The sequence below is a fragment of the Hippoglossus stenolepis genome, chromosome 12 (assembly GCF_022539355.2).
Source record: "Hippoglossus stenolepis isolate QCI-W04-F060 chromosome 12, HSTE1.2, whole genome shotgun sequence".
NCBI lineage: Eukaryota > Metazoa > Chordata > Actinopteri > Pleuronectiformes > Pleuronectidae > Hippoglossus > Hippoglossus stenolepis.
In genome coordinates this window covers 14,957,314-14,967,948 of record NC_061494.1, presented here as the reverse complement: position 1 = coordinate 14,967,948, position 10,635 = coordinate 14,957,314, and the positions used below count along the sequence as shown (strand labels likewise).

At 45.0% G+C, this 10,635-nt stretch overlaps 1 protein-coding gene across 10 annotated transcripts in view; it reads right to left on the bottom strand.

Moving 5' to 3' along the window:
• Positions 1-1,262: 1,262 nt before the first annotated feature.
• zmiz1a (zinc finger, MIZ-type containing 1a) overlaps positions 1,263-10,635 on the bottom strand; it is a 100,491-nt gene continuing 91,118 nt past the window's right edge. For 4 of the 10 annotated variants that reach the window (XM_047342240.1, XM_047342243.1, XM_047342242.1 and 1 more), the window contains 17 exons: positions 9,689-9,803; positions 9,347-9,567; positions 9,052-9,253; positions 8,619-8,900; positions 8,354-8,533; positions 8,166-8,234; positions 7,870-8,035; positions 7,632-7,773; positions 7,238-7,472; positions 6,979-7,084; positions 6,667-6,827; positions 6,498-6,565; positions 6,345-6,413; positions 5,975-6,258; positions 5,416-5,609; positions 4,648-4,935; positions 1,263-4,416 (listed from right to left, as the gene is read on the bottom strand). In XM_047342240.1, the coding sequence (XP_047198196.1) occupies positions 4,309-4,416; positions 4,648-4,935; positions 5,416-5,609; positions 5,975-6,258; positions 6,345-6,413; positions 6,498-6,565; positions 6,667-6,827; positions 6,979-7,084; positions 7,238-7,472; positions 7,632-7,773; positions 7,870-8,035; positions 8,166-8,234; positions 8,354-8,533; positions 8,619-8,900; positions 9,052-9,253; positions 9,347-9,567; positions 9,689-9,803 (2,890 nt within the window). In that variant the 3' untranslated portion in view covers positions 1,263-4,308. Of the gene's footprint in view, positions 4,417-4,647; positions 4,936-5,415; positions 5,610-5,974; positions 6,259-6,344; positions 6,414-6,497; positions 6,566-6,666; positions 6,828-6,978; positions 7,085-7,237; positions 7,473-7,631; positions 8,036-8,165; positions 8,235-8,353; positions 8,534-8,618; positions 8,901-9,051; positions 9,254-9,346; positions 9,568-9,688; positions 9,804-10,635 lie in introns of all 10 variants that reach the window. The other 6 variants (XM_035171938.2, XM_035171939.2, XM_035171940.2 and 3 more) reach the window with 2 other exon arrangements.

Sequence of the window (10,635 nt, the reverse complement as noted above, 5' to 3'; positions counted from 1 at the left end):
ATGACCAAATAAAATACAAAAGTTCAATTATAATACAAGAAATTTATTTCCAAAAGATAATTCGAAGTTTTAAATGTTGCTATTTGATCCAACTGTTGAAAAAATATAAAGAAAAAAACTAAATGATTAGTAAAATACAAGTAAAGTACTAATATTGATTAGATGGAAGTCTTCCTATGAAAGAGTCAGAAACACTGAGCAGAGCAGCAGCCTGAACTTTCTCAACAGTGACTTTAACAGTTTCCATGTTTTCCACAAAGTTCCATCATCTCCACATATTCACTTTACAAATTCAGGCCCTATGTTTATCATGATGGGGAATAAAGTTTGAGTCGTCCATGTTTTTCTATAACAAAAGATATACATCTTCCATATAAAAGGTCCAAACACCCACTTCCCCTTTAATTCACATTATGTGCTGTTGGATCTGAAGCCCCTCTTTCCAATAACACACTTTACATCCCAACACGCCCCCCCACCCCCCCGGTCTCTCATGGATCTCTCAGGATCCACTTTGATATGTAGCCACCTCCTGTACCTCTGTAACTAAGACAATGAACTTCTCATTTACACGTGTGTGGCGTCAGGGCCGTTGCTCTGCAGTTTCCAGTCCTATGCTTCCTCACTGGAATGATCATCGCAGCCCTTTCCAGCTCACTGGCATCTTTCCCTCATGACATTGCAAATTGTTTGAATATGTAATAACACATTTAATCTGTATCAGATGCAGTTTGGCCTCTAAATCCTCTCAGACTGGAAGGAACATCTTGTTTCAAAGCAACTGGATAAAGATGAAACAAACAGCGACACCATGTGGGAGGTTTAGGAAATAAAACAATAACTTGGTGAAAAAAAGTAACGTCTCATCTTTCCAGGTGTTTCTGATGAGGTTTCATGGGTTGTCCAATTTTATACCTGGGCGAAAAGATAACCAAACCATCGCCATGACAACGTGTCCAACATTCATATTATTTATTAAACATATACTCTATCGTATACTCTGCACCCTCGTTACCTCGACTTGTTACTTATATTTTATTGAGTAATTTTATTTTATACGTCTTTTACTTATGTTTAGATTGGATTATATAGCTGATTATTTCTTTATATTTGTACGTTTACATTTGAAACTCTCTTGACACTTGCGCTTGCACAATGACAATAACGCTCTGGAATCATGAATCTAATACTATGTATATAAAGTTGAATATATAATATGTAACATATTATATTAAATGCCAAAAGACACAGAGGCCATTAAATGTGTTTCATCTGAATACATATTTATTAGATAAATATTAGGATGTCACATCATCTAACTACATACAGATTTGCAAGACTAAAAATCACAATGTTTTTCTGACCAGTTTAGAATATGAAATGATTGTACATAGAATGTACAAAACCAAAGAGACAACTGCCACCTGTTGTGCCAATCACTTCAGATTGTACCTTATAGCATATTTTGCCAAATTGCATAAAAATTATAAATTTGACAAAAATCTTTTTTACAAACTGTAAATTTGGAAACAACCCTTTAAGAGCCACCCAGAGCTCCATGTCTCCAAGTCCCAATTATACCTCAAAAGGTTTTAATAATTTCGTAGCACCTTTATAAAGTACACAGGTAATAGAGAAATACACAGAGGTTTTAATATTACACAAAAGAAAAATTGTCTTGATTTTTTTTTCTCGGAAACCCCGCGTGGAGGGGCACATAAAGTATCTTACATAAATGAACAGGCGTGGTTAGAGAGGTCCGCACAGACGCAATCAAACACATTTTCCCAATTCAATGTCTGACAGGAGGATGCAAGCTTTACAAATTCTAAATACACTATGCACACTCCCCCTGGAGAAAATGAATACATTTCTGTTAACGTGTCTCTATTTGTCATTTACAGTATATACACGTGTCCCTTACGTCCCTCAGCCACGACCTTTCCTCGTGATGCGAACGGGAGAAGGGTCTCCCTCAAATTTTCACTTTACAATATTAATCCTCTTTCAGATCCTCAGCTCAGTTTCCAACGGCTGCGATCGGACAGTACGATTTGTGTCGCTCAGATTACGTACATGTGATTTTTGTGAGAGGTTACAGTTACACACTGTGTAGGCAAATAAAACATCGCGATGAGGCAGTGCACTGTCTGCGACAAACATAGAAACAAACAACATCCGATCCCTCGACTGTGAAACCCGGTGATTCTATCGACTCTAACGATCCAGTGAAGCCCAATCAGGTTCTTCAAATATCAAAACGGGGCAAATTTCAGCCACCAGCATGTTTTAAAATTCACTGATGGTACTGCATAAAACCGTGTAAACCAAATTATATCATAAAAAAAAAAACATTGGACAAAAATAATAACTTAAACCGCCGAACATTATAAAATGTGATGAAAATCATAGTCACACTTGTTTTTGCTCAGTATGGTTATCAAAGCTCATTATCAGGCCTCGAAACAATCAGTTTGCACATTCTCACTTTAAATAAAGAGGACGAGGTCACTTGTTCCAATAACAATAATATTAAATCATTTTTGGAGAATTTTGGAACTCGAGGCTGCAGAATTTTAGACAAAAAAACCCTGCTAACTTTTGTACACGTACATGTATGAAATAAAAAAAAAATTAATCACAACTTTCTTGCAGAATAATTCAAATATTCCTTTTTTTGCTGATGCATTGTCACAGGCTAATGGAAAGAAACTGTACACAATACACAGGGTACAAGGCCAGTGAGAGTGCATTTGGATCAATCGGTTACAATGTTAGTTATAAGGGATTCTGTGTGTGTCTGTGAGTGTGTGTAGTCCTGGACAGACATACAGTACCGTGTAGTTGCAGTAATAGATTAGGTACAGCACTGTACAGTACTCACAAAGGGAGTATTCACAAAGGGTATTTACAACAGCTCTGGAAACACTGTTGGACCATGCAGAATGTTTTTCCCCAATTAGATGTGAAAAGAAAACGAATAAACAGGAAGCTCGGAACAATCACGCAGACGTTTGTATAAAACACAGCGATTTTAAAATCATCTGCCGGATGTCGAAACCTTGACGAAAAAACTTTGGTGACGTGTGTCTGATTCATTTCGACGTGGGACAAAAGGTAAAACACATTTTTAAAAAAGGACAACACCTAAAAAAAACCAACGAAATAAAATAATAAATATCAAGACGTGAGAGAAAATGATTTGATCAAGCACGTTTAGGCTGGACTAAGACAACAGGAGCCGTTGGCACACATGCACTTGAGAACAAAATGGTGCAGGGTTCGGTGAGGACGAGCGGAAACGTTACAACAGCTACAGCCTGGGTGGAGAGAGAGACGGTTATTTCAGTTGATGTTTCTCTTCCCTCCTCCGTCTCCAACTTTCTCTCCCCCCCGCCGTCTTTCACTAACGCTCACATGCAAACAAAAGGGAAGACATAAAACACACACACAGAAATATGTATATACACACACACACATAACGACACGCTCACACACACGACGTTGCACAGTGCGCACTTTTTTCCTCTGTTGACACCGGAGGACATATAAGCTCATCCTTTCAGTGCTGGGATTCTGATGAGTTCCAGTTATTCATCTTGCTCTCTCTCTCTCTCTCTCTCTCTCACACACACACTCACACACACAGACTCACACACACTGAGGAGGGGGGGGTCAAAGGGCATGGCATGTGCCAAAGTTTTGGAAGAACACATTTCAAACAGGATAAAAACACTCTTACAAGACAATGTTTTTCCCTTGGACTTTTCGTTTTTTTTTTCACAAAAGGAAAATTATAATTTAAAAAAAACAAAAGAAAAAATAAAAACAAAGCTACAACACTTTTCCTGAAGCCCACAAAGGCTCCGCTCTCCTCTGTGTTGTCACACAAGACGATTATAGCTGCACAGTTTTCAGTTGTAAAGTCACAAATATCATATATATGTATATATATAATATCATTTTAGTGCCCGCCAAAACATGGCTGTAAATGGTGTGTGTTTCGAGTCAGAGGCGGTGGAACTGGTGCGTGGAATCTTTACAGGAGGAACAAAAAAAGAGGGAGGGGGAGCTCGGAGATGAGCGGCGTTCCTGCGTTCTCCGTTGGGAGTTCCCAAAACAGGTGCCCCCCTTTTTCCGCCGGGCTCCCCTCCCACACTGTATCTGTGTGTGTGTGTGTGTGTATGAGCATCGGAAGCTGCTTGAAGTGTCTATTTGGAGGAGGGGGGTGAAGTGTCTGTGGACGGACAGTCAAACACGTCACCGCTCCTGTAGGCGCAGGAGGGTTCGTACGGGGAGGGGGAGGGGCTAGTTGTTCTCAAAGAGGGAGAGAAGGTCGTCGTTGCTGTTGGCGGGGAGGTCGGGGGGGTCCAGGTACGATAGTAACTCGTCCGGGTTCGCCAGCTCTGGAAGCAGCTGAGGACGAAGGAGAGAAGGAGAGGATGAGAGGCAAATCTACACAACCTGAAAAACAAATGCATCTTTCTGACGCTTTGAATCATGCGTCCGTTGAAGTTACACGTTAACACGAACATCGCTGCTCAGACGCGCTCTGAGAATCAAACACAAACCGAGCACACGGCAGAGAGATGAGAGCAGCTGCAGCAGACGACGTTAGCCCGTAACACGCAAAGCCGACACACTTACATCCAGGGAGGGTTCAGGCATATCCTGCGCTCCCTGACCCATCTGCCCATCTGAGGAGGGGTTAAAGTTCAGATCGCCGTGGGGGTGACTGTTCTGCCCGGCCTGCTGAGGCAGGGGCGGCGGCTGAGGCTGCGACTGGCGATGCGGCTGCGATGACGGGCCGCCGTGATGCAAGGGCTGCCCTGACTGGCCGCCGTGATGCAAGGGCGGCCCTGTTTGGCTGCCGGGGTGGGGAGACGCATGCAAGCTCTGCTGCATGGAGCTATGGGACTGATCGGGATGGGACATCTGGAGGTGCGAGGGAGGTATGGAGGGAGGATGAAAAATAAGGAGGAGGACGGAAGAAACAGCGAGAGAGAGAAAGAGAGAGCAGAGGGAGAGAGTGTTATGGGAGGAGGAGGAGGGAGGTGTTGCGTGGGAAGAAGGAGAGGAAAAGCAAAATGAGTTCCAGCGTGAATAATATGGAACAGGCCCTCTAAATGGAAGCTGTGATCAGCAGACATGTACAGCTGCAACATTATACGGTGACATGAGCACGTGAGCATGACTGAGCACACATGCTGGCTAGAGGCACAGGCTGCACCTTGTTCACGTCACAAATCTGAGCCTCTTTCCTCAGTGTGGCATATTTTCTACTACAAACTGAGGCAAAGAGTTAAGCTACAGGACAAAATAACTCAGCAGTAGATGAATAAGCACTATAAATAATCCTAATTTAAACCAACTAGTTGTATAAGCAGTGAACTATTCCTAAAAACGTTTACTCACTGAATCGTTCATGCTGTGGCTCAGGGGCTTGTCCTGCGAGAGGAGGCCGCCATGTCCATCCGGGGGGTGCGAGAGCTGGGGGCCGTGGATGAAGTCACTCATAGGGGGACCACCTCCGCCGCCTCCTCCAACCCCACCACCAGAGGGGTTCCCATGAGGGAAGTCAAAGTGCCCCTGGCTGTGGTAACTGTTGCCTGTCAGGATAAAAGCACAAACATTTGGTTTCGTCAAAAGGCTTAACTGCAGTCTGGGCTCGTTGACGTCGTCGTTTGATGAATCATTGATTTAGTTTTTAAAAAGTTATCTTTTCAAAGAGGTTATATAACAGGATACACACTTTTTTTTATGTTATTAAACATTTATCAGAGTGACGAGCTGACAACATTTTAAAACAGGTTCAGCATTAAAACTCTCCTTGAGGCTGTTTCTTTGTTTCAATGCACCAGAGACATATCAATGGTTCCTGTTGTAAAATGCAAAACACTTTCACTTTTCCGACAAACAAGCTGAATATCCTGTTATTTACCAACGCAGCAGGATTCTGTCGGCTTTTTAGTACCTGCTCCTGGGTAATCTCCACCGTTCCCGCTTGTATGTTGACTAGGATGTGGAGGGTAGGGACTGGGACCGGGTCCGGGTCCAGGGCCGGGTCCTGGGCCGGGACCAGGCCCTAGCTGGGCGATCATCTCCATCACATTGGGCATGGTCATCTGACTGGGGCTCATGGACTTGAAGCGCTTGGTGAGCGGTCCGTCGGGGTCCTCTTTGATGTGTAGCTCCGACTTGATGGGGACAGGTCGCCAGCTACATGTCGGGTCTATAGTGACCTCTTCAAACTCTGAGCTGGAGGTGGAGGAAAAACATTTTGTTGGTTAAATTATATAAATGACTTAAAGATGGATCCAGCTGGTAAAAGAGGAGAAACGTACTTTTGTATGGCGTTGAGGATTCCCCACATGTACTGGTCCACCTCCAGACCTTCTAATAATGCCGTTTTACTGAAGAGAGAAAAACTATTATTAGAACAAATCTAAAAGAGGCATTTCTTACTTGTTTTCCTATCTGTAAATCTAGACACTTACTTGCACACAGGACACCTCCATGTCCCCCGCTCACAGTTGAGCTGTAAGTAGGACTCCAGATCAAAACACTGTGGAGAACAACATCACAACTTTAGAATTTACAGCGACACACAATGCAAGTGTTCATTAAAAAAAAACACGTTTACAGCCTCTTTAAATCCGAACAGACCTGGACATGTTTGCAGTCGTGCCCTCGTGCCGGTAGCTGGATGCGTCGGAAGGTGATGGGACATTTCAGCGACACTTTAATGGCCGTCTGCTCCACGCCATCTTCCCCATTCAGAGTGGTGTTGCCTGCCGAGGCCGCCACACTGCTGAAGTTCCTCTTAACTGAACCAAAGAAGATGAGGCATGAACATTTGCACAGGGGGCCTCAAGACATATTTTAAAGCAAGACATAAAGAGAAAACAGGTTGCGTGGCCGTGTAATTAAGATGTGCTTCTGCATATTAACTACACAAAGAGACAAAATGAGCCGTACCCTTGGTGATGCAGTGTTCTGCAGGAAGGAGCCTCTTCTTCAGGAGCCCCTGGAGGACGGAGCGCACAGATGGTCTGTGGACCAGCTGCAGCACAAACAGGTGGGACTGCAAAGCAACACGACAAGATGAGAAAACTAATCCGTCTTCCAACATCCAAGTCTATTCCACACATTTACTGTAAGTAGTTCAGTGAAAATCAACAAAGCGGATGTTTAAGAACAGAATTATGAGACTTAAATGTAATTTTAGAAGTTTTACATCATGTTGAGCGGGTGCACTCACACAGCAGCAGGCCGTGACTGTAATCTGGATGGTGTTTCTCCCAGGTTGGCATACGTGCTTCAGGTGCAGGGCTTTGTGGGAGGTTTTGTTGTCACCCCGCTCGATGGTGAGAGGCGTGGCGTTGACGCTGACCTGGACGGAGGCGGGCCAGTTGGTGTTCATCTGCCTGTCTTCGTGGTGGTAGCACTTAAACTGCAGCTCAAGGTCTGACCTATGGGAGTAACATGACGAGAGAGGCAGCTGTTAATAGCGATATTAATAAAAAAACTGTCTATAACATCCAGTCAGAGCACTTCTTCATGCATATAAAATAATTTTAAAAGTTACAGATAAACGATTCATAAGTCAAAAGTCTGTGTGGTGGGCAAACCTCCACATGAGGGTCTGGTGGACGGAGGGTCGAAGGTGGAAGACGTGGTTACTGACAGCCAGGTTGTGCTCCAGGCGGAACGGCTCTAGCACCACTCCATCCCTGACGGGGAATGTCAGCCGCAGCTCTTCGTTGGGGTTACCTGGAGGACAGAGAAAAACAGGGGGGGGAGGGGGGTCAAGGTCACGCAGATGAGGATGAAATGATCCAGTTGCTTCAGTATTGCTGGTGTACTCACTTGGAGGGGGCGGAAGTGCTGTCATATTTGGTTTCATGTCGGGTGGAAACGGGGGTTTCACATCCTGGTTTGGCGACAGGTACGGAGGGATGCTACTTCCTGGGGTCATGGGGGGTGTGGGGTTTCCAGGGACAGGGGAGTGGGGGTAGTTTACGGGCCGGGGAGGCTGTGAGAGACAGGAGAGTGCATAATGAAAACATCTGAATAAAAGCAACTCATTCATGACTGAGCTGAAGATCTTGGCACGCTATAGTTAGCAAATGGAACTTGTTTTTGGGTATGATGTGAAAACTTACCCCATTGCCTTGACCGTAGGAGTAACCACCTCCAGAGAAGTTGGTGCTCTGACCATTGAAGGGCTCTTGCTGTAAATGAATTCAATGATTTAATATATTGATACAGATTTAAAACATAAAGCATATAGTTTCTCATAAAATATGGTATAAAAATTGGACAGATGGATGAATGGTGTGACACAACAGACCTTATAATACTGGCCCATGGGCATCCCGGGTGGGTACTGTCCCTGGCTCTGCTGCCCTGGCATCCTCTGCCCGGGGTAGTTAGGAGAGGGCAGCGGCCTGGAGGGGTTCGATGATGGGTACTGCCCCTGCTGTGGCGGGAACTGACTGTTTGGCCCGTATTGCTGAGCTGCGTAACTTGCCTGGAGAGTGGAAGTGAAAGAAAAATGTAAACATATGTTCCAGGTGCTACATAGACAGTTATCCAGGCCAATGTTTTACACTCACCTCCCCAGGATACGGCCTCTTCATCCCCTGCATGGGCACACCCTGTCGGGGTACTCCAGGATACCCCTGCTGTGGCATCCTCTGGCCGTGAGCTCCAAAAGGCCCCATGCCTGGGGTTCGAGCCTGGTTCATGCCCATGGGAGGACCACTCATGTTGGGGTTGCTCATGGGTGATCCCATGCTGGCTGGATTCATGCCTCCAGGGGGCCCTCGTGGGCCTGGCTGGTTCATGAACTGGCTGTTGTAGGTCTGAGTGGGGCCCATTTGGAACGATGAACACATCTGGAGGCAAAACAGAAGGTTTAAGCATTTAACATGATTGTACTGTGTCTACAACAGGTGGCTGGGTAATAGGTTAATGTGTATATTTGTGTTTTACAGTCTCTTTTGGTAAATGTGTGCAGCTGTAGATGTCAGCAGGTGTGTTCTGTACCTGTCCATACTGGTTCATATCTTTATTCTGGGTTTCCTGCATAGCTGCTACCGTGGCTGTTGCTGTGGCCGTTGCCGTAGCAGCAGCGGCAGCGACGGCAGCTGCTGCAGCAGCGGCAGCTGGCTGCGTGAAGTCACCAGCAGGACGTGTGTGGGAGGTCATTCCCATACCTCCTTGAGGAGTGTTTGGGCCTCCGGAATAACTGTTAAAAAAACAGATTGCATTTTTTAATCATGATAGTAGATTGTAATGCTTGATTTTAACATTATATTAAGGCTATCATCGAGTGTCTCACCTTCCGCTGTATCCCCCAGGACCACCAGGGTAGCCAGGCCTGCCGTACATGCCCTGCTGCATGTACTGTTGGTTGGAGCCGCCTTTGTTTTGGAACTGTTGCTGCTGAGCACTGAACTGAGGTGAGTTGAGTCCTGCTCCGCTGGCAGACATACCGGGTCCCATAGGGTTACCCCCAGGATTCATGGGGTTATTGCTGTTTGCCATCGGATTACCCAGCACCTGGATTTAACAGAGCATCATACAGAGGGAAAAAACATCCATTAGGTTTATAAAACAAACAAAGAAGACAAACCTTGTGAGTCAAGCATCGACTGTGGATGCTGTTCATGCATGGACATACCTGACTCTGTGACGTATTGGTCACGCCCCACACCGTTGTCACCACGGACAGGGACCCAGGGGGCTGGTTGGTGTTTTGTTGCCAGGGGACAGAGTCATAGGGAAAGGATCCATCACTGGAAAGTAGATCAAAACACAAACATGAGCCTGGTGTCACTTTAAGTTTCTATTTGGCCAGGAAAAGAGTCAAGAGAAGCCACCAGGAGGCGCATATCCGTCCAAAAATGTGAATAATGTGGGAATTCTTTTTTGCCAAAATGTTGGGCAATTTGACATGTTTGGCGTTCAGTCTGAAAGCGAGGATGTCTGGCGATGGCTGCACAGTGAGATAAGCTGACACATGCCCACACTCACCAGTATAAGTTAAATATGATTAAATTATTTCTTTCTTCAAAAAATTCTTTGGATATGGATCGCTAGAGTGCAAATGGAATGTGAAGTATTTAGATCCAAAACAAATATCAGGGTAAAAATCTGACAGTTTCTAACATATAATAAACAAGCTCAGTCCTCATGGGGGGAGGCAAGTGGCCAGTGGAGTGGGAGGGACTGCTGTTTTTGGAGAGCAGCTTGTTTTCGCTCATGAGGTTCGCTTTTGGAATGGACGGCATGTTCAATATTTCCTCATAAAGGCAAAACATTATCCCAAGAGGCAAACAGGACTGTTGGCTAACTCCAGGGTTTCTTGGAGAGAGAGAGAGAGAGAGAGAGAGAGAGAGAGAGAGAGAGAGAGAGAGAGCGTGCGAGAGGTATGAGCACACAATGTTCTCCAAAAACTCACAGCTCACTTCCCTGTTGGCTCGTCCCACCAAACCCAAATCACAGCAGCTCCACTCAAAAACACTTTCTGGCTCTTCTCCTAACTTTGGAAAATCCTCAGTGTCTTGGCGTGTGTGTTAAATAAGTCAAGATTATCCCTCAGCAAAGACTGAGCCACTATTGAACCTT